This window comes from Haliotis rufescens, unplaced genomic scaffold (assembly GCF_023055435.1).
Source record: "Haliotis rufescens isolate VD_foot unplaced genomic scaffold, xgHalRufe1.0.p SCAF_9, whole genome shotgun sequence".
In the NCBI taxonomy this organism is placed as follows: domain Eukaryota; kingdom Metazoa; phylum Mollusca; class Gastropoda; order Lepetellida; family Haliotidae; genus Haliotis; species Haliotis rufescens.
The window spans coordinates 4,679,484-4,704,859 of NW_025964383.1; the positions used below are offsets into that span (position 1 = coordinate 4,679,484).

Here is a 25,376-nt window from a genome sequence, read left to right on the forward strand (position 1 = left end):
TATGTAAACTCAAGAAAGTAATAATGTATTATTTTTTTTTCTAAGCTACTTTGATTTCTTTTAGGGAGCGGACAAAATGATGAAGATAAAGATGGTGGGCACCTTTTTGGTATTTGTTTCATAATGATTTACATTTATGCATCTTAAAATATATTTGGTATTTTGGATAGGATGAAATCATCTCAAAATTAATTTCATATTATCATTTTTAGGTAGAAACTCAATATCACAGTTAATTATTTTCAGAATTAACAGACAATACAGAGTATTAAAGACATGTAGAATTATGTTTCTCTCATGTATATTCTGTAAACCAAAGATTTTTTATTATTTACCATGTTTACTGAAAAAACCCTTTAATAATGCAACTGTTATATTATCATAGCAGATAAAGAACCCCAATATGCATAGCTAGCTTAATTTTAATGATAATTATTCAGCATTTTTTTAAATGATAAACTGGACATATGAAAAAATAAGAAATGTAATTTTTATGTATTATGCTCCCTTTACAAGGTTTACAGTGGTTGTGGTTTTTTTCACACAATCTTATTGGCTGCCTGAGAGTGGAAAGCTATGTCGCTATTTTAATCAGACACCTCAAATCATTCTAAGGTGTAATGTGTAAATTTTCAGAACATGGTAAGTAAAGAAAAACTCAAATTTATGGATGATGAAGAAACGACCAACAAGAGGTCATCTTATAACATTTACCATAAACCTTATTTCTTAACACAAGCAATATAAAAAAAATTCATATTTGAACAGGTCACTAAAATATATATTTCTTATGAGTCTTGTTTTCAAGATGATAAAAAGAAGAAAATGTTAATCTTTAATTACCTATAATCAGTACCGTATTTTCTTGAGTATAGTGCGCACTTTTTTTCCAAAAAACACAGCTGTGTAAAAGGGGGTGTGCATTATACAAAATTAATGAGTTTTGATGTTTTTTCCCCCATGGAAAGACATTACCGTGAGCACGTAACACCGGAAATACCATGTCAACAAATCAATACTGAAGTTCGCAAATTAGTCATGTAACTACACTGTGTGGCTATAAAAAGTGTTCTTTGTATATCTGAAATTCCTTTTAATATTGTTTTAATTAATTGCGGCGAAATTGTGTGTGAAGCGATCGGAAGATCGCACAACTCACCATTATTAACAGCAACCACGGTCAGATTACCGCTATTGACGCCTTGAAACGAACTTTAGTTGACAGAGAATGGATACATATATCATAAATGCCAGACTGTGACTCGTTAAAAGTCATATTTGTTTTTGTTGGACGATTCTATGTAAACACGTAATTCTCGCGATCACGCGATCACGTGCAAGGGAGCCTTAACGGTGACTGGTCAGACTGGTTCCATGTAAAATACTGCTGCTTCGCTTAGGGTTATTATTATTTTAAATATGTTTAGTAAAAGCTGCATCTAAATTAACAAGATACTGGAATATATTATTCCTGATAAAAAATAGTTTCAGATATAATTTTTGCAGATCTTTGCATTAAAATCCTGTAAAGTTATATCATTGGGTGTGTCTTGACCGAATCACTGGACGATTCCAAGAAAACGTGTGTACAGCTGATTGCTGTGTCCGGCTTAGTTTACGAGAAAATACACAAGGTAATCTTCATCCCTGGATATAAAACAATGCCTAGCAGAACGAAAAATACAATTCAAACGGTAAATCAACATGTCTGGTGATTTTTTATCTCAAATTTGTACTGACCAAGTTTCTCATCACCTGTTCGTTTGCCGGACTTCGCTAAAGGGGTACGGTGTAATTTTTTTTCTGCGCTTGGTATTCAAATTTTTTTTCTCCAAAATATTGAATCTGCTAGAGGGGGGTGCACATTATACATAGGTGCGCACTATACTCAAGAAAATACGGTATTTCTTAATTTCACATCTGATAAAATAAGAAAGAAAAAAGTTTGGATGTAACTGTAGCAGTAAAATAACAACTTAATATTACAAGGGTATTAAAATGTTGTAAATATTTGTGCAACTATTGAAATGATAATTTATTGTCTACATATATCCTATGTATTTATGTTTCACACACAATAAAGTATTGTGCTTGTCAAATTCACATTGTGTCATTCAACAGATATGGGAAAATTAAATAACTCATTTAGTAACATGTTTGGTGTCATGATGTTAAATATCATGGTCAAAAGAAAAATTGTCCACTGAATTAGTAAATATTTTCTCTCTTTTTTTTATAATAACAACATGTGCTCACCATGTTCAGGAACAAAACAAAACAAAAATAAAAAAAGATGACATGAAATAATCATCATTTTATATATTAAATTATTCACTGTAAAATTAGTTTTAAAGACGAAACTTCGTTTAAAAATATTACAATTCATTGATGGAGTTGAGAAGATTTACCTAGAAGTAACCAGCTGATCAGTTGCCTGAGTTGGTATTATAGAATCTTGCCTGATCAATCCTGCTGACAGTTCCTTGGACCCTTGTTTTTCGTTAACAATATGTTACAAAAAAGACAATATTTAATTTCCTCATATTTGGGTTTATTACATTAGTTTCTTGCGGACAAATAAACGAATAATGTATGTACATAGACATCTACACTCAAAAGGTGGACGTATTTAGTGTTGCGCATTGAGAATGATAGTCACGGCAAGACGAATGCAAATAAAGTTATGGGTCGAGTAATCCAAAGCCATTAACAGATATCAAATCACATTAATAATTCTCAAAACGTTACTCCCATCAACTTTTAATAGTTAACAAAAAACATAACATGAATGCTAACAAGTGGCTTGCCTGTCACGGGAAAACTCAAGTGGATTGTCTTCGCTAGATCCTTTTTACCTGTTTATGGTGCAGTTGTCTTACTGAGCATATTCTAAAACGAGGCTGGGGGGAATCCCAAATAGTTACTAAACAAGGGAAATATTCAACTACCAGCTCGACTTTTTATGGCGTATTGTTATGGGAGAAAAAGGATTAACCACTGTGTTCGGTTGTTACCAAAAAATCTACACACTCGTGATTAATCTGCCACGATTAGAACTTGGCAAAGACTCGTTCTAATCGTGACAGATTAATCACTCGTGTGTAGATTTTTCGGTAACATAACCGAACACAATGGTTAATCCTCTATGTATGAGAGGCCATATTGTTAAAATAACTGTGCATTATACTATTTTGGCTTTAAGAAAAGAGAGTCTGCTGATACGCCATCTTCCAACTCTTTGGGCCAATGACTATCAGTGTCAATTACTTACTTTCCTCCTGTTATTTTCTTGAACTGGTCATACACTTCCTCTATTGTTGGTCTCATTTCTGGCATTTCAGACCAAGCCTGTTTCATTATTTGGATATACTGTGGTGGAACAGCTTGCGGAGAAACGGATGGGCGGATGAGGGGTGGTGGCTTCTTTACTTTCGCTATTATGGCTACAAAGAAAAAAACATCTAAAAAAAGGCATGTCTAAAACAAATATTGTTTTCGTAAGCAGATCAAATTGGTTGTCCAAGTCAAAGTCGTTGCCATGGAAACTCAAAAAATATTTTTTTATAAATCCCAAACTATCGAAAGGCACCAGTTCACCACCAGACCTATCTATTTGCCAAGTTTGGTAAAGAAATATTGTACGGTTTTCGGTTTTTCAAGTTCTGCTCCGGAAATGAGGACTACCGACATCAGTAAGTCAAATTCGTTGTCTCAGAAACTCGAATTTTTGTATTTTTTTTAAATCCCAACTATCGAAAGGCTCCAGTTCACCACTAGGCCTATCTATGTGCCAAGTTTGGTGAAGAAATATTTTAACGTATTCAAGATCTGCTCCGGAAACGAGGATTACCACCATTTTCAGTCTAAGTCAAAGTCGTTGTCTCAGAAACTGGAAATTTTAATTTTTTTTAAATCCCAAACCATCACAAAGCCCCAGTTCAACAGTAGACCTATCTATTTGCCAAGTTTGGTGAAGAAATATTTTACGGTTTTCAAAATCTGCTCCGGAAAAGAGGATTACCACCATTTTTAGTCTAAGTCAAAGTTGTTGCCATGGAAACTCGAAAATAATGTTTTCAAAAATCCTAAACTATCAAAAGGCACCAGTTCACCACAAGACCTATCTATGTGCCAAGTTTGGTTAAGATATCTCTCACGGTTTTTGTGTTTCTGCTCTGGAAACAAAATGTGACAGACGGACGAAAAGACGGAAGGACTGACGGACAGCACCCATTCCTATATCCCCCTTCCACTTCGTGGCGGGGGATAATAAAATAGGTTTAAACTAGATCAAATCAAAATTTACCAGTCAACAACATTACTGAGTGAGTTTGAAAGTACTTCACATCAGCAATCTTACAGCAATATCGCAATGATATGAAGATATAGGAATACAAAACAATGCCATGATGACAATAATGTATATCAGTAATAACAACAATTACAACACTGGTGATAAGCCACCAGATAATAAAAGCTGGCCTACATAACTGAGGTCATGGGACAGATGAACATTGCTTGTTTCTTGTTTAGTGCTACACTTAGTCGCTCCTTTTGTTGGTAGATATTACACCATTTTTAGATACCGTTTTTATAATGAGTGTGTTTGGATATGTTTGGATCAAAATTATACATCAAAAGGGGTTGGTTGTTGTTGCAATTTATTTTATACCTCAGGTAAATGTAGTTGACTGATGGAGTTGACTATTCATTACTGACCAAATCCTAGGTATTCTTTCTCACATGCATTTCCTTTTCTTACCAGAAATTATTCTAGTCACATTTCTCTTTCAAACCAAAGCCTGTTTTTCTCCTTATATCAATAGCTATTTTTTCAGGTGTTATCTTGGAAGTAAAAGTACACATTGAACCACGAAATTGCTGGTGATTCCTGGCAAATTGAAAATGACATTTCCAAATTCAAAGTGACAGTAGTGGTCTAATAAGGCTTTCATTTAAAACATAATGGTCATAGTCGTAAGTACTGCTGCAAACACGTTGCAAGTTGCGTAATATGTTAGGAACAGTAAGCAGTATTATATGCCTAATCAATGCTCTGAATGTAAAAAAATTCCCGATATTTTCAGTGAAATAATGTTTCCTGTATCAAGTATCTATGGGATGCTATATCGCTGAATAGCCAATCAAAGATTGTTCATGGCTCCACCTTCAGCTGAGGTTTATTGGATAGTTCATTGAGAACGAGTTTGATCCAAGCATATGTAACAATGCAACCTCCTGTTTTCATTACACCAAGGGCATAGAAGATAGGTCTTTGTGTCATTTGTATTGGGAACACAAAGTCTAGAGTGGGCACATGGATGTTGACATCACCATATTTTATGAATAAGCAAATAACTTCTGGGGTTATCAAACATGATCATCCAATCAGAGAACTGAAAGAATGTTATCTGATGATGTTATCCACCACACAGATTTAATAAAGAAATGTATGCTGTGCTTTATCAGACAGCAGGACACAAAGAGAATTAAACCAGATTCAACTAGATTAAAAATTTAAAGCTTATATAGACAACCAATGCATGCGAACTACAATTAAAAGCATGTAATTCATACACTTGTTCACAAGTTATTAGTAAACAAGCAGTTAGGCGTTCTGACACGAGTAATGGTACATGGTAATTTCTTTCAGATGTAAACGCCAAAAGTCAAAACAATCAAACATCCTAGTGAGTGAGTTAAAATATAACGTCACATCAGCAATATTTCAGCCATATCGTGACGAGAAAAAGGACTACATTCAAAATAGATATATTTAGACTGTATAAAAACCTGTCGTCGAGGGACAGTGAGATAACTAGACATTTCACAGATTATATTTAAAACGTGTATAGAACAATACAAATATATCACCATACATAACAATACATGATAAAAAGGAGCTATAGATCGCTAGCTACTGAAAGTAGACCACCATACTGGGGTCTTACAGTACCTTTCTGAATGGTGCCACAATTAAAATGGCATTTTTTTACGTTTAAAAGCGTAGTTGATGTAAAAAAATTTTTAATGACATGGACTTACGATACCCTCTCAGGGGAACAATAATTTTACACTACTTTAACCCCCCTCTCTGATACAGCTACTTCCATTTTAAGATATGAATTCATTCTACTAATTTTAAAACGCCATTTTACACACAACATTTTAACCAAATGTATGATACAATTTTATCTTTTAAAAAACAAAACTTAAATGTATTATAGTATAACTTATAGTATTTAAAAAAACCTTTTAGATGAAACCTTGAAATATTTATCCCTTGTGATGGAGAAATCAACACAGTCAAGCAGGACATGCTTGACAGTGGTTCTTTCATCACAAGGGATGCAGAACGGAAGATCCTCAACTTTCAACAAATATTCATGGGTGTAACAACAATGGCCAATACGACATCATTGTAAAATGACCTCATCGTAAAATGACAACCCAAGTAGGTGTAACCAATATTTGGTTTAATTTCATGTAATTTATTTACACCTACTTGGGTGTCACACTTCTTTTGCATCAGATCCCTGATGTAGGATCCTATGACAGGCTTAATTGTAATCAGTGTGTCACGGATTTGTTGAGTGCTGCTTTAGCTGCAGCATTAGCCATTGTGTTAACTATGATGCCAACATGGTAACCAGGAAAATAAACGATGTTGTATTGGCCAGTAGCAAGTTCATTATATAATTCAAGAATTTCGATAAAAAGTGGATATTTGGTAGACTGAATTGTAATTGCCTGAAGACATGGAAGAGATTCTGAAAATATAATAAACTGTTTATGCTTTGATTGTTTACTAATGTATTCTAGTGCTATTAATAGGGCCTTTGATTCGACTGTAAAAATGGAACAATTATCTGGTATTCACAATGATAAAGTCCTGGATCCAATGAAAGTGGCGCTGGAAACAGCATCACCATCCTTGGATCCATCTGTAAACATAGATTTGTAAGTATCATATATGTTTCTCAATTGATTATATTCTTGTTGATAAATTAGTTGGTTTGTATCAGATTTCTTTAATTTGGTTAATGTTAGATCCACCTCTGATCTTACCAACTGCCAAGGTGGAGAAGAATGGAGTTTGGTTGGGGCTATATTTTCAAGATTAATTTGAGCAGCAGAAATATACTCAATAACAAAAGTTCCTTTGACATCAATATTTTAGTGTATTTTTCAAACAAGTAAAGTTTGGTTTTCAAGCCCCATGCATTTCACTACCCAAAAATGAGTATAATAACATGTGCGTTAACGGGATTCCATATGCATTGTTTAGCATCGTGCTGACAACCACCACTCAGAAAAAGAACAAAATTACGCAATTATTCAACATTACGAAAAGCCACACCTGTCCGAAAATGAGCGTCTGCGAGCCATTGGTATGCTTGAAGCAGGATCGAGTCAACGTGATGTTGCAAGACAATTTAACGTCCACAGAAACACCATTTAGTGTTTATGGCAACATTGGCAACAGACGAATGCAGTCAGAGACCATCCTCGGAGTGGCAGGCCACGCGTAACCGATAATCGACAAGACAACTGGATTCGAACAACACACCTATGAAATCGATTCCAGCCACCAACAGTGACTGCAAGAAGCATCCCTGGCCTTCGACGAATATCTTCACAAACCGTACGTCGTCGCCTCAGATGTGCAGGGATTGTCGCCAGAGATCCCATTTTGACAGGAAACCACCGTCAAACACGTCTACAGTGGTGCAGACATCGTCTACGCTTGACGGCCATGCAGTGGGGACAAGTTCTATTCACTGACAAGTCTCGTTTTCACCTCAGCCACACCGATGGACGGATTCGAATGTACCGACGTCGAGGTGAACGTTATGTCAATCATTGTTTCATGGAAGAAGATAGGTTCGGGGGCGGCAGCGTTATGGGATGGGGTGGGATTACAGCAAGACAGAGGACCTGTTTGATAGTGGTAGAGGGAAATCTCAATGGACAGCGCAAGATCATTGGCCCTGTTGTTCTACCGTTTTTGCGTCGTCATGGCCCAGGCATTACCTTTCAACATGACAACGCCCTGCCTCATATTGCTCGACTTGTTCAGGATTCTCTTCAACAAAACAATGTGAATGTCATCCCCTGGCCGGCTCGCTCCCCTGATCTCTCACCAATCGAGCATTTGTGGGATGAATGGATCGGCGCCTTCGACGTCAACCACGTGTTCCACAGACACTCAAGGAACTTCGAAACATGCTCCAGCAGATATGGGCAGATATCCCACAGGACATGGTGTGACAGGCGACACCAAGGATACCAAGTGAGTATACTCAAGCAGAAACATCATAAAAATGTTCCACCAGATTGGCCCATGAGCCACCGCCTTCTTGGCATTGGGACCCGAGGCAAATATAGAAATGTTTCAGTAATAGTTCAAAATGCATTTCATAAGTCTACACATGTATGAGTGCAATATATGGCACTGTTCTGTTTGTTAAATAACATGAGAATTAAATTGATCAAGTCAAAAGCATGAAATATAGCTCATGACATACCTTCCAAAAATGTGCAAATGAAATTAAATGCAGAGGGCTCAACATGACCAGCCAATTGTTGGACCGGGCCAATCCTTCCGCTGTTTAAAACCAAGCTTAAGAAAGCAATTTTAACGTTTGGATATACTGCTTTTAGAGAGACTCGAGGGCAGCATGCATGGCAGGTGAGCTTTTGTCAACGCATGACTGATTACACCATCTCAAGAAAACATAATTCTTCCCATAATTATATCTTTCATGACTGTTACAAATATTGGGACCAAACAATAATGAAATATATTAGGGTGTGCTTAACTTTTTTCTTTGTGTATATTTATGAACATATACCATTATGAATGGTTTTATCTGAATCATCTGATATATATATATCAGGGATGTGAAATCTCTGCGGAAACGTGGAAAATCACGTTTTTTAAAACAGTAGTCCTCGGAAAAAAATCATCTTCCGTGTAAAAATATAATAAAAGATTTTTAAAAAAACACTCCGAAAAATATGATCGAAAACCGGACAACCATCGCGGATTGTTCTGTTTTCGATCAGAGCTTTCAGTAGCATAGGTTTTCGGACATCAGACGTTTTCTATCACGAATACTTGCACTATAACGTGGGGTGTGGCGTCACACAGAAATTGTAAATACTCAGAGTCAGATGATGGCTTGTTTTTAAGATAAAGTTGTCTTTTACCCTGTAAGTTAATGAGATGATTTACAGTTGTTCATGTGATTAGCGAGAAAACTGTGAATGTTTCTTCAGCATCCAAAAACCCATAACATGGGGATATATGTTGTAGTAATGTCTTATGTTTGCAATGGAGTTTTGTTTTTTTCAACAAAAGGTAAGTAAGTACAAGGTAAGTTTTTTTCAATATGCTTCAACATGGGGAAAGGGTCAGACATTGCACGCTTTGACAGTTGTCCTTGTGTCTGGGGGATAGGGGTTTATGATTATTTGACTTATTGACTTTTGCCATTGACTTATTACATTTCTTGGTGTGAATGTTGTCCAAACTGCACAAAATTGCTTAAAATGCAATCAAATGTTTAAAAAGTTTCTGGTGGGGCCTGCCCCCAGACCCCCTTCCACTTTTCCTCTTTTTTTTTCGGGAAAACCTGCTCACATCCCTGATATATACAAGATAGGAAGAAAGTCAGTTTAACCTGAAAAGTAAGTCAAGGTGATTAAGGTTACATAAACCCACAAACCCACAAACCCACAAACAAATGTTCAAGTATTTTTAAGAAATGTATATTTTACTTGAGACCACCGACAAAATAGACACAAGTGATCGATCATTTGATTTTCATGGGGAGGGGGTGTGTGTGGCATGAAAACACCTTGCTACAATGTAATTTTGTTGCTTGCAATTTCTATTTTCTTAACAGTCTGAAGCATAATTCCTTTTCTCAATAATGCTCTAGGACAATTTGTTTTTTCCCAATAAAAACAGCTGAAGGACAAACATGACAAGTCAAAAACAGCTAAAGATGATCTTGGTCAATGGCAAGGAGAGGACAAAGGAAGGATATAATATACATTGCGGATAAGCAGGACTCGTGTTTGGAGCTAGGGCGAACAAAGGCCAAGAGATCTACATGTACTTGCGCTCAGAATCTCAGATGACAGAGGTGACGAGAATGGCCATCTTTCGCTTTTGCCGAAAAACAAAAGCATTTGTTAAAAAAGAGTTAGACTTTCTAAAACCCAACATGACTTCACTCTAGTCTTAGATAAGTAACTGAAACAACAAGCTGTCAACATTTGTCAAAACAAACTAAAATCGTGATGAAAGAGACAGAGAAAGAATAGTAACCTGTACTAAATCAACAATGATCATAATCAGAGCGGACCAGATGTAATAACATGACATTAGGGTGAGCGAGTTAAAATTTACTAATTCAACTACATCTATGGTCACCCCGTTTAGTGACAAATGTTCTAAGATCAAGGAATGAAGTTTTTCCAAAAATTTGTTGTGTGGGATAGTGGTATACAAGGCCGAAAATTCATATGTTTTACAGAATTGAACTTGGTTCGAATTCTTTTCTGAAACTGAAATTGTTTAAGCAAATCCTTTGTGACTTGAGAATCAAAATGGTATTAATTCCATTTGTATCAAATACTTTCTGTGAATATAAAGAAAGTCCTTCCTTGGTTGTATTGAGGACTCTGGTTAATATTTGAGACAGGGATTTGGTGGTACATTTGCTGGACTCAGCAATATATCTCCCTTGGTAGGGATTGTTATTGATCTTTGGAATACAGTAAAAAAGAGGAATGGATATGTCTTTAGGCTTTAGTGTTGTCGATAGTTGATAGTATTGATACATAGTTTTGGTTTGAGTGCTGATGGCACGAGTCATCATATTTTCTTCCACCTGTCCGGCAGAAAGGACATCTTCCTGAGATCGGCTCTGAGGAACTGCAGTTGCCGGGTGGGTGTTGTTTCCAATTTTTCTGTGTTAACTAGCCAGCCAGGCTGATGAAGTAATCTCTGCGCGAAGGCAAGATGCTTGACAAGAACATTCCGGTCGGCATGGACCTGGATGCAGTCGTCGATGATGGACTCGAAGACGTTACCTCTGACATGTAGAAACTTTGTGATGGGCTATGTCAGATGGGTAAAAAGCCACGGGGCTGAAAAAAATTAAAACGGGAGCACCTTCCACTGGTAGTTGACAACCTTGGAAAATAAACCAGGGTAATGGTGGTGCTGGCTGACCAGGTAGTCCCCTTGTCGAATGAAGGAGCGCGACTGACATCATGCAAAAATGAGCCGGTTTCTCCAGGAACCGCACATTGAACAGCTTCATGTTGAAAATCATGTGAAATTTCTTGCTGTCTTTCTTCGCGACCAAATATACTGAACCAAATTAAATCTTCACAATCCTAAAATTTTAACATTTTGACCAGTTATCATTGTGGGCCCTTATTGTGTATTTAAACAGTAATGGCCACGTATTGTCTTCAGATAACACCCGTTTTTGTGCAGGTGAATGGATCAAAATCATGTGCACAACACTATAGTGGCAAAAGTGTTTTTTCACGTGCAACTGGTCACGTGGCCATAATACCGCACATGTTTTCAGCCATACTTGTTAGCAGTCATTAACAAAAACAGAAAAACACAAGAAAACAAAAGTCTTTACGGCCATTTGTCATGCCACGCCTTTCAAATGTGCAACGTGAACGTGCCATCAGCATGTTGCAGACGGGAACGTCCGTAGCTGAAGTCGCAAGGACGATGGGTTGTAGTCGACGGACTGTTTATGATTTACAGATGCGTCTACAGCAAACGGGTACCACCGCTGATCGCCCTCGGCCAGGTCGACCACGTGTGACGTCACATGCAGAGGATTGCCAGATTGTCTTACGTCACCTCCGTAACCGATTTTTGACGGCTACATCAACCAGAAATGAACTTTTTAGGGGTAGACTGAGTGCGCAAACTGTTCGAAACCGTCTGAGAACTGCTCACCTTCAAGCACGATGGCCATACTGCGGGCCGATTCTGACTCAATTTCACAGACGTCAACGTCAATTGTGGGCACAGCGACACTTACGATGGACTAAGAGGAATTGGAATCAAGTCATCTTCAGTGATGAATCCCCATTTAATCTTCGATTTGCTGATGGTAGGGCGAGGGTGTGGAGGCGCCGTCATGAACGTTACGCCCAGTGTTGTGTACGGTAAGTTGACAGATTTCGAGGCGGAAGTGTCATGGTGTGGGGTGCTTTCTGTGGCAATACACGTTCCAGGCTTATAGTCATCCGTGGCAACCTCAACGCTGATTCTTACCGTGACCAGATACTGGCACCAGAACTTCTGCCTTTTATGGCAGCACATGGACCCGGTTTGATCTTCCAACACGACAATGCCAGACCCCACACAGCAATTTAGACAAGGAATTTCCTTCAGAATGCGGGAGTCAATGTCATGGACTGGCCGTCAAGGTCTCCCGACCTCAATCCCATCGAACACGTCTGGGATGCTCTTGGCAGAAGTCTGCGCACTCTCCAGAACCAACCACAGAATTTGCAAGATCTTGGCACCATTTTGCAGCAACAATGGCGTTGTCTTCCCAATCATGTGTTCACAAGCATCACAAGGTCCATGCGGAGGCGTTGTGTGGCAGTTGTCAACACAGATGGTGGCCATACACGCTACTGAACTTGTGTGCCATCAGATTCTCGTGCTTGGGACTTATGATTTAAACTGTTGATGTTCTTACCGAATACCGTAGGTGCTTGGAACAAATTATGGTTACCACCGTTATTAAAATCCTTCTTTGGACATTAATGATTAAAAATTACCTTCTCTGATACATTTGTCCGTTGTATATCATATATGCGATTACTTTTAAAAATGTGAAGTTTTTAATTTGACTCAGTATATATCAGCGGGTAGAACCCCTTGATTCTGGGACTGGGTCCTAAACACTCTAGGGCATATTTGGATATCCTGTGGTGTTGTTAGTTGCCTGGCAGGATACACCCTCTGGAGTGGCATGGACGTTGTTTGAGGGACCACTATGAGCGGCCGCTCATACCCGCCTCACAGGATCTGGGATACGAACAGGTCGTCCAGGATGGTCAAGTTGGCTGCAAACTGAGTCACAGTTTGAGTCACAGGAATGACTGAGGGCTGAAGTTCCTAGTCGTCCTGAAGGTGGGAGGAGTTACTTGGAGGAGACATCTCCCTTCTTGGGCGATTCCCCAGAGTCCTTGTGGAGGTGAAGGTAACCATCCTGGCTGCAGAGCCTCTGTTACCTCGTCCTCTACCACATCCTCTGCCACGAAAAGAACTTGCTCTTCCGCTAGCTATGTTGCAGAGATCTTGCTTGGATGGATTAAATTGGGGACGTCTACGATCATGTCTCTGTTGATCCTCCAATTGTTGCCTCTGAAGTTTCGGAAATTCTACTGACACCTGGAGATGCGTTTCTTTATAAACTTCTTGAGCCACATCCTGTATCCTGTTGTCGAATAGATACGGAGATGACCAGGGCATCTGGAAGAGGCTTATCTTGTGATATTCTTCCCAAGGGCAGTAGTACAGTTTCCATGGGGCAGTGGAGGCGATGTTACCGTCCAACTCAGGGGAGGAGGCCATGGTAGACATACCATGTGTCCCTGTCTTGCTGATGTTAAAGCTTGTCCTTATGCAAAGACCAAGTCCAACTTCTCAGCGAGGTCCGTCATAATGGCCGTTGGAGGTAGCGTGATGGGAGAAGCCGTATTTGCTTTCATCGCGAATCCCCTGAGTAAATCCTAATCCAATGTACTGCAAGGAAGGTTGAGTGAGTCCATGATCCAGGGAAGAATCATAGAGGGTTCAACCATGGAATTACTGCCTGTAGATGACAGAGGTGAAGTCTGGCTTTCAGGGGTAGCATCCAGAGGAGTCGGTGTGTTATCCGACCTGTCCACGACTGAAGTAGCCGAAGTAATCTAGTAGAAGTGCAAGTTGTACCCACCTAAGTTGTTCCCGCCTGTTCGTGGCATAGCTGTAAAGCCGCCGATATAGACTGTAGTAGAGATCTAATCTGTGAGGCTGGAAGTGGAGTCTGATCTTTATGATCCCATGAAATCGGTAAGGGATTAGTCACAGCGCTAGTAGTAGGGTCCCTCACATGAGTCTGAGAGGGATGCGACATGACCGGAGAGTGCGACTTATCAGGTGCTTGCTGGTTTGGATGCGTATCAGCCTGTGACTCGGAACGGGTATGAGAGGAAGGTCAAGTGAGATCTTCTTGTCTTGCCAGTACCATACATGTGTCTGATGTGTGTTTGGCCTGGGATTTTGTAGTGGTGGAAGGATTGCTGGTCCTTGTTGATAGGGAGGAACTGGCGGGAATCTCCTCGTTTTAAAAGCTGAGTAGTATAGGTAATAGGGGTTCTGGCTCACTTCCACTGGAGCTGGATTTATATACCTATACTGCTACTACAGATGGAATTTTTTATGCCAAAATGATTATGCGATTCAACGATAGTCATCAGTTGTATTAAACGAAACATCAATATTAATTAATAATGGATAAAATTTACTATAGCCCACGAGGATATTGGAAAGGTGTAGGAGCAATAAAAAAATTAGCCACCGCGGCTAAGGTATCTAAAGATGTGGCCAAGGATTGGTTAAAGAAAACAAGCGATGTGGCAGATATATTTACCGGCACCGCGTTATATACCGAGGAAGAAGTTTGATATTTTTACAACGAATGAAGTTCATCAGGCTGACCTCTTGTTTCTTCCCCACGATAAGGTAAAACGCAAAACGTATAAATACGCTTTAACGGTAGTGGATGTGGCTAGTCGATACAAAGAGGCTGAGCCATTAACATCGAAAGAATCAACAGAGGTAGCTAATGCACTGAGTCGCATATATAAACGCGGACCGCTAAAATGGCCTAAGCTATTTCAAGTAGATCCCGGTCGCGAGTTTATGGGATCGGTAACTAAACTGTTAACAAAGAACGATGTCAAAATCGTCCGTGGTCAAAGAGAGGCCCACCGCAGTCAAGCTATCGTCGAAAGATTTAACAGGACATTAGCGGAACGTTTGTTTGGCTATCAGTATGGGATCGAAATGAAATCCGAGCGATTGAGATCAACCGAATGGGTGACACGATTATCAGCCGTTGTATCAGCGCTGAATAATGAAGTAACGAGATTAATAGGGAAGAAACCATCCGATGCTATTAAAATGATATCCGTGACTTCCGAATCTTCAGCACCGAGGAGAGGCAAAGAACGAAAACTTCCGGATAGAGTAAGAGTAAGATATTTATACCAGCCCAGTGAACTCGAAGGCCTATGTCGCGCAACCGACCTGATTTGGTCTCTTAAGATATATAACATTAGTCGATTGGTTACGAAAGAAGGAGAGCCTATTCTTTATTATCTTCAAGATGGACCGGGTAGGGCATTTGTACGAGAAGAGTTGTTCATAGTTCCCGACGGTACGGTATTACCACCATAACCATAAGCATAGGTATTTACACCATCATTATCAATCCATCTCTTTGTATCTAAGGGGGATAATGATGTCTTGTTCATTCTTAATCCATATATCCTATGATCGTAACTTCTTAAAGAGTTCATCTCATGTTTGAACGTTCTACCGTTGAATAATGATTCTTTATACTGTTCGTGTTTGATATGCTTTTTTACAACGTACTTCTTAACGCCCTTAGCTTTTCTTATCTCTCCATTATCGGACTTCTTTATAGAATACATCTTAGGTCTTAATCCCACATACTCCGCTATAGGGGTCCCAGCACATTCATCCTTCATCTTACCTAACACCTTTTTATTTACAACGCTGTGCAGTGGATTATCTTTTGGGTAATCGCTCGTGTCGTACATATCTATTTTTTCTGCCATATCTTTATACACATCCTCGGTTTGTATTTCCATCAACAAAGAATCTGTGTCGGTATATAACACCTCGCATCTATCACCGTATTGCTTCTTAAGTTCGTTGTAATAAAAGTCATACATTAAGTGTTTTGACAAGTCGAGAATACTCATACCGACGTACACCGGTCTGTTGAATTTTATATTACTCTTCTGCATATGTAACGAGGCTAAGTCGTTATCGAATATCTTGCTTCTGTTAAAAGCCGGACTGGCTATAAGTTTCCTGAGTCTTTCTTCCTCATTAGATCTAACTAATTTAACATCAACAGGCTTCCTTAGATTCTCCATAGTTTTACCAAATACTGAGTTATTCATGAGCTTATATAGATTCTTTTCAAAATCGCTGGTAGCTATCTTTCTTAAATCTGTGTTCAACCTTATATAGGGCTCCATCCAAGGGCTTTGATCAAACTTTAGAACTCTTGTGTATTTTCTTAAGTTTCATACCTAACGATAGATACAACTGGAGATTTCTGTAGTGAACTATATATTTTGTCTTATCCATCAAATTTAGTACGAGTTTTTCTACGTTAGCTAACCTACTATTACCCATCAAGGAGCGTTGATATTCCGACATCCAATCTTTATTAACCATTAATCTTTCAGGAGCTAGCGGATAACTGTTATGATCTTAATGTAACGAACTTGGATATTCCAAGTCAACTTCTAGTATGTACCCTTTATTCACTTCGATATCATTATTATTGATATTATTCACATTAATATCATCGACCCATTCAAAACCACCCGTGGGTAAAGGTTGACTCATAGCCCATCCGTACAAATTGTTGGCGTCGAGATATAATATGTGGGTGTCGGGTTTACTAGGATCGTATCCTTCCACTAATTTATTATTAGCCTTAGAATACCTTTTAGCTGCCATCGATATACCACCTCTTAATACTTTCTCAATAAACAAGTGCATATCGTAATCGGTGAGTAGTTTTAGTTCTACGCCGGTCTTCTTCAACAATGCATCCCACGATAGTCCGGGACTGGAATAGTACCATGCCAGGTCCAAGCCATATTGTTTGAAACACGTCTTTCTAAATATCTCGAATATATCGGCGAGTAACAGTACATCGGTTTTTAAGTACAGATCGTGATAATCGCCTAAATTCTTACAACCTAATTTATCCCAGACCGTCAGAGCGTGTTCATAATCGGCATCTGTTATTCTAGATTCTGTTAAGTTACTATAGAATGATTCGAGGGGTGGTAATTCAGTTTCTTCGAATCTAGACCAATCATCCATATATTCGTAAGGATATACACCTTTTCTCAGCAACAAATGACGAGTTATCTTATCGGTATATTTATTTGTTATTGCAAAGTCATCGGGATTGTTCGCATTAGCTAAATTGTCCAGGGAAGATAACAGAAACTGTACGGAGTCTATGAATCTAAGCCCATTACTTTGCTTTGTTCTAGATTTCCCATCCTTGTCCCTATAATGTATAGGTTTAGTCAACGAGAACGATATGTATTTTTCCATATTATTAGGAATGCACGTTAAACCGCCGTCGGTCTTCGAGATAGCTTGCATAATGAGATGTGAATCGTATCCCCTAAGGTTATGAAACACAACGGGGATGGGTATTGTTTGAGAGTTCATTTTTAGTTTCAAATTACACTCGTTATGAGCGGCTCCCCGATAATTACCCGTGACGTGGCAATGATCTCTTACGGAATCCCCATCCAGGGGTTTATTACAAACGTGACAACTCGTTGACTTCTTATGGGCCCTCCAATCATCCCTCGTCATACGCATGGGTTTCTTACACGATAATTTTTCCCTGATTATTCTCTCTTCATTTTGTAGATATTCTAGGAACTTTCCCGCTGCATCGGGACCTCTGTAAATCACGGGCGGGTTTGTTTTCCCATCATACCTTACAACTATATATCCAAACCCACAAGGAATATGTTCTTGAGTTTTGTACGTAAAACTATTATCAGTATTGCTATGGTTGGTATTTTCTATGGGTTTGATAAGCGCTTCGAAGTCGGCGTAAATTACGTACGGTACTGGCATTTGATTACAATAATGTTCAAATTTTAATATATTTTTTCCCTCTTTAGGCATATCGATCCTGATAGCATTCTGTCCAACATCTCTACAGTCTTCTTTATGCGCTTCTAATAGATCTTGTCTGCTGTACCCATGCAGGCATCTTTCGCAGAAATATTTCTTTCCCTTATATTTAGTTTGATCGTATAATAGCTTGTTTAAACTCTTTATCCACGTATAATGATATTTACCATCTTTTTCGATCAGAAATGAATTGATTCTGGGGATATTTTCCGGAGCGGAGCTTATCCTGTGTACAACAATTCCTTTAGAATGTCCGAAAACATTTATAGCTAAATTATTTTGCTTTTCCACCTTATCAATTTGTGATATTGGTGTAGGTTCGTCTATACCATCGAAGTTGAGTCCATCGTTTTGGGGATAGCTAGAAGGTCTATCCGGATTTTTGTCTACGGGGAACAATGCAGATCTTATCATCATTCTTAAACAGTCATCGGATTTATTTTTTACGTTAATTATGGCTTTTTTCTTCTTATAATACGGGGGTAAATCTATATAAGATCCACCTTTGAAAGGCATATAATTTGCTATATCTAAATATAAACTATCGATTTTATCCACACCCCAACCAGAACCTCTATTAGTCCAGCGTTCTAAAGTTTCCTGTTTCCTCTGAATTGATGTATCTAATGATGAGTTTATAGTATCGGATTCGGTTATAACTTCTTGATTGCTACGGAAATATGGTTCGGTATATTCGGTGCTATCGTCTGTGTTACTTTTACTCAATGTCATTTTAATTGTCAGCTGGTATTTTATACTATTTAAATCATCTAATTCCTCGTTAATTTTACTCGATATGATGGGCTTAATATCGTTAACATCCATGTTGGAATTAATATCCATCTTCCAACCTCTTAGATATTTACCAACACCGGCGGATGTGGGTACAAATATTAATTCTTGATGTTGATTATCATTATCATTATTATGTTGATTATCATCATTATTAGGTTGAATATCATTATCAATAGGTTGATTATTATCTAGTAAAGCGATCAATTCAGCTCTTCTCATTCGAGAATAACCTCTCAGCCCACTGTTTCTCGCTCGAACTTTGAGTTCTCTAACAGTCTGGGGTCTGTTGTATTCCAAACCGAGTAAATCCATCAATTCAGCTTTTCTCATACGAGAATATCCACGCAGTCCACTTTGCTTTGCCATAGCTTTTAATTCTCTGACAAAAACCATTGTGGTTGAATGGTATATGCAAAATGAGACAAATGTCTAATTGGTTGTTTTCATATATCTAAATACATATTCTCCCCAACCTATTCCTCTCATTGATGTAATCTCTCTTCCTAGCATAAATAATCTGGTTCCTGACCCTATCAGCACCGTGTTCCTTACATAAACAATAACGACCTTTGACCCCTATCCCGCATACAGAACACGTATAGTTAATGTTTCCGCGCCTGATGTAATAATTGTGTATGCCGCAGTAAAAAAAATCAACACAGCGTCGGTTACAAAGGGTAGTCTTTCCCATGAGTGTAAACTTGCAGTTATTCATGGTATATACATCTATCATATCATTTGTCTAAATGCAAATCACAGCTACACTGCAAGATATTGATTATGCTATTTATAGATCATAGCCACAGCTGTCACTCTGACTTATGCATGGTATAGCTGAAAATCAATAGAGAAGTCAATCCAATAATAATAAATGCGACCTCTCGGTTCTTTTGTTCCTCTGACGGTGTATAAAACTGACTCATTGTTGGTCTTGGTGTTGGGTCTAGTTTTTTCCCATAAACGAGGAAGTATTCGTGCATGGCAGATTCAACATCCTTAAACGTTTGAATTGAATGTCCTTCCTTAAGCAGTTTTTCATGAATAAAGTCTAATCTTAATGTCCTATTTCTGGCCCATTGTGACTGGGCTGCTTGGAGTTGTTCTAAAGCTTTATTATGTCTTTTCTGCTCCGAACCTCTCATACTAGAAAATAAAAAATTACTCCCCGAAAAAGCTAGAGCATTAACAATAGCTCCACCGACCATCATCGCAATTGATGCCATATGTATAATAATATAAAATATTCAAATGTTTAATTACTTCATTATGTCTTCCGGGATAAGTCCTTGTTTGATGAGCATATCCTTCGTTGCCATAGCTAATCCAATATCCAGAACCATCATTGGTATGTCATATCCATTAAAATCTAGCTTGGGAGGTGTGGCTTTAGTAATCATTTTAGCCATACGGGCATAGCCAATGGCCAAGCCGGTGACCACCGCTGAATGATACGTCGCGTTTACCAACATTTTACCGTCTGTAGCTGGAGTAGTCATGCTTCTTATAGCATTATATGAGGACTAACCTCTAATTGAACTTGTTGTTGCGGCGGGGGTGACGTTTTCTCTTCTCCGGTCTTATAAAACAACCATACAACCGCTATACCAGCAACTCCTACTAGTGCCCATGTTTTAATCGGATTAATATTTGAATTATTTATTAATTTCGCTTTGCGCGCCAGCCCACCCTTTCTTCCTGCGGCTATTTTTAAAGGATTCTTTGTCACTCTGGGTTGTTTTTTTGTTTTCTCATTCACATGTGGTGCATTCACATTCACTGGTGGTGGTTCCTCATTCACTTGTTGTTGTGTGTTCACAATCTGTGGTTCCTCGTTCACAATCTGTGGTGTCACCTGTTGTGATTGTGTTTCCGCAATCTGTTGTGTCTCCATTTATATTATTAAGTGGGCACGTATGTTTAAATTGACAATACCTAGCCGTTATTAAAGCTGTGGTGAGTGGAGCTAAGAACATTCCGAATCTATGATAAAACTCACAGCTCACTGCACTTATAGCGTGTTCGATGAATGGGTCTTTCTCGAGAGATTCGCATAAATATATGCGATGTTCTGCCGGGATGGGGAGAAACGTACTAGCTACGGCTGTGTATAGTTGTAATATAGAAGACCCTATCGTTTTAGTCATGGTAGCTCCCAGTCTAGACTCGTAACGAGCGTACAGTTTTTTAATCTCTTCGTCGGTCATGTTATCAATTTTTTTGATGGTATAATTTTCTCCCAAATATTGGGAACATTTTCCACCGGCTACCAAAGCGGCGAGTCTTTCTCTATGTTTATCTAAAGATTTATCTAAAGATTTATCAGCATGTTGATGTGTTTTTTGATCTGCATCAGATTCTTTGAGCATTTGTTCGATGAGTTCGTCGCATTCCATAATGTAATACCTAAGGAGATATTTAAGTCTAACATAATATAATATGACATATCCAATACATCCCGTAATAATGAACTGTTGTGAAAGAATGAGGATTGGGAACCACATTTTATGTAATATTAACCGCTAATGTTCAATTTGCTATAATTTGTTACATTTTGCTATAATTTGCTACATTTTTGCTATAATTTTGCTACAATTTGCTACATTTTGCTAAGCAATTGCATAAGCAGCTGGTTGATCGGTTTTTAATACGAGTTTACAGTGCTTCGTTGCCGCTAACACTTTTCTGACTTTGTCTCGTTCGCCCTTGGTATAAATGACATCATTTTCGCGTAAACATTCCTCGAATGAATCTCGATCTTTGCAATGAAACAGCGCTACCCATTTGGTCTGCTCTCTGAGATCTTTCAGGAAAGAGTTGTATTTTTGAGTAAGTACCCAAACGCTATGTTGAGTATGCCGACCGGAGAATGCTAAATACGAAAGCATATCTTTCTTTTTTGTGAGTTCTTTACTCGCGCTGCAGTCGTCTATTACAAAAAGGGTCATTTCTCCTTTGTATTTTTCGTGACATACTCGGAGGCAGTCTTGTAAACGATTGCCCGGATCGACTCTGTGTACCCCGTCGTCATTCATTACCCAATCTCTCGATAGGTATGTTTTATTAACGCTTATAGTCGGGCACAGAATAATGATATGATCGAAAACGTCCCGATAATGACTTTCTAAAATATCTAGAATAAAAGCTGTTTTTCCGCAGCCCGTTTGCCCGCATATGATAGCGCAGTGCGGATCTTTAGGTAAAAGATTATCAATAGATTGCTTGCACGAATCTCCCATTCTGTATATTAAGTTGCGCATCCATAATCACGTACAAATATATGTTTAATTTACCAGCCGCTTCCTGAAGCTTCGTTATCTGTATGGTGGCACCCTCACTAGCATTTTCTATTCTCCTCCCACTGCCATGTAGTTGGTCATCGTCCGTTGTTCGCATGTCGAGCCATAGCGCGTACTTCGTGGTGAGGTATTCACCCATCGATACACTCCCGAGAGACAGATCTTTCAAGACTGCATTAACTTCCGGAGAACGTTTTATAGAAGGAAGTTTTTTAATCTCATCCCACTGGTGATACGCTAGCATTCCTTGGCTATATAGTTGATTAGGAACGCCCTCGATAGTCAATTCTACTTTTGTAATCTTGGGATTGTAAAACTTCTCGGTATTTCTTTTAAACGCATCGTAGGGGTCCTCGAACAACATTAAAATACCCTTCAGCGACCTCGTGGGAACGTTTAGATTGATATTCCACATCATATCTTTTTTGTCCCTCGTGATCCTTCGGTGTCGCAGCACGCGATCGTACAAAATGGCTAAACTTCCCGTATACTGGTTACGAATTTTACTGGCTAATTCGGGATCCGTTATCATATCGTACTCCAGCGAGATATTGTCAATTGAATAGCTAGCATCTTCATTAGCAGATCTGATTACTCTACCGTAGTCATTAAAAGTGAGTTCGTATTCTAACCTATCGCCTAGGGATGCTTGATAAAAGGGCATGTGGGAATCTAGTAATTCAAAGTCTAGGGGAACATAGAATCTGTTACCTAATGCGTCGGCAACGGCCTTATCTTTTTCGTTGGTATCAACACCATTTTCAGCACCCACGCGCAGCCTCAATGTGTTCTTATTACAAATACCTTGGTACTGTAAGTTTTCCCGCTCTTTATCCGTTCTCCAGAGATCCATGTAACAATAGTATACATCGCTATCATCGATACTCAAAACCTCATTACCGCTAATTTTAATAGCGATTTTCTTAACGATAGCACGACCTATGTTCTGAACGGGCTCCCTGTAAACGTCTGTAGAAGTCAAACTAATCGTAAATGCTAGTCGGACAGTTCCCGGAACTAACACATCGTGTGCGCCGAGATTAGGAAAGCGAACCAGAAGCGTTTGATTCTGATCTATGGTACTAGGGTTATTAGTTATAGTTACAGACTGACGAATTGCTTTGACCCCTAATGGATCTCGAAGTCTACGTTGTGGGTTTAACTTGCGTCCGTATTGCGAAGACATTGTTTATATTGAAATTATGTACCCTATGTTCAATATAAAAATGACTGATTTTGATATTAATGACTTTGATCTAAGTACCTTTGATGATCCGAATCGAACTGAAGAGGGTACTGATGAAACCAACTTTGGTGGCACGAATCTTAACGATGAACTTTTACAATCGTCCGTCAATGATTATTACGATGCCTTAAAAGAAGATACCCCAATAGGCCGTGACTATTCAAAGTTTACGATAGATAGTAAAGGAATATTGCGACTGCGTGACTCTCCAGATATTGATCTTATGCATTCTCGTACTCGTAAGCCCCTAGCCTTGTCTACGATAGCCACTAAACACGGCATCAGCACTGTTCGTGATGAATTAGGTTTTGTGGACTACCGACGACTTTCCGCGAAGACTACTAAGGTTCTTCGAACCGTGCGTGATGAACTCGTTAATACAGATAATTTGGAAGCAGCCTCGATGGTGGCCTCGGACGGACTCGGAGAAATCTTAGATACCTATTACGATAATTCCACGTTACAGGTACCATATTCGGAGTTCAGTATTAGGGAATTACGAGGTCTTGACAAGGCAATGCGAACAATGCGGGGAGAACTCATCAATAATACGGCCAAGATATCCGAAATCGACAATCATATAGCTTACGAGAAAACAAAACTCGAACAGGCGGGCAATGAGTTCAGTAGACGCCGCGTAGCGGAAAGATTGCGTAACTTAGAAGACGAAAGATCGGCCCACCTCGAAGCAGCTTCCAGTAATAGAAAGGCACTTTGTTCGCAAATCAGTCGTATTCGAGAAACTATCGATCAAGTCCTCAACGATGACACTACACTGGCCGATAAAATTAAAACATTGTTCAGAGAACAGGGAATAACCATTGCCAGTATTTTAACCGCGTTGGGATTTATTATATCGACTTTGACTCTCTCGTTAACAGGTGGTAGTACAGGTGGAGGCGGATCACCTCCTAGCGATAAAAATGGTATAAAAGAGTGGATAAAAAAGCATTTAAAAGCATTAGGTTCAGCACTGGGAAAGCTCGCTGAGAAAGCCGCGGCCGCACTTCCCGGTATAATAGGGAGTGTTGTTTCCTGGCTATTGAATTTATTAGCTAAGACCACCAATTGGCTTAGTCAAAACTTGTGGGGGTTGATCGTAGCAATTGCAGGGCTGTTGTACGTATTCGCTAAGAACTATTTAACCACCAAATCATGAGTAAACCAACCGAGACTCCACCCACTACAAGCGCTGTTTTTTCATCGATATGTTGTTGATTTTTAGCCTCAATATGTGGTGACACTTGTGTGTTAGTAGATGGTTGTGAAACATGTGGTGTTTGCGGCTTGACTATTCCCTTTTCGCCCGTGATCGTTTGCGTTATTAATTCGACGTTAATATCTAAATTTATACCTGGTTTTTGTTGATCGGTAGCGATAACAATTTTATTATTATAACCTATCACTTGACCGATCTTAAGTCCCATATTACTCGGAGACATGTATAGTCCCGGCGCATAAACGAAGTCCACTTTGGATTGAGCGTACAGTAATGCATCTTGAAAACGCTTTATAGACGATGGTATGTCAACTGGTGAATTAATGGCGTCCTCCACGTTTGCGACAAACTGTTTTTGTGCATCGAGCGCCGTCCCAGAACCGATAATGGACGTTCGTGTTTGCGATTGTGCACCGAGAATTGCCCATACATAAGTTCTCATCGATTCATTAAATCTTACAAATCCTGGGTTAGTAAAATTATTTTCCGTTTTATCATTAAGAAATTCATTCCAAGCGTTTGCGGTATCGTTCATTTGTATAAATTTTGTAACAATATAAGCCAAACCACCCTTAAAACTCATAAGAGAACCTCTCCAATCGTTACTCGAAAGTTCCCAGCCATGATTAAGATTATGCAATCTTACAAAAAGATTGTCTATCTGTAAGAATTTAAATGGATCGAATGGTTGATGAGTTTTTTTAACTAAATCATCGCTGACTTCTTTAACAGTTCTTTGTCCGCTGTACGGAACACCTAGACCATGGTTTGCTCCTT

The 25,376-nt window shown here is 38.9% G+C and overlaps 1 protein-coding gene across 1 annotated transcript in view; it reads right to left on the minus strand.

The window, feature by feature from the left end:
• LOC124151459 (retinal guanylyl cyclase 2-like) overlaps positions 1–25,376 on the minus strand; it is a 596,567-nt gene that overhangs the window by 319,691 nt on the left and 251,500 nt on the right. Inside the window, exon 11 of the mRNA XM_046523944.2 lies at positions 3,272–3,443. Coding sequence (XP_046379900.2) covers positions 3,272–3,443 — 172 coding nt within the window. The remainder of the gene's footprint in view (positions 1–3,271; positions 3,444–25,376) is intronic.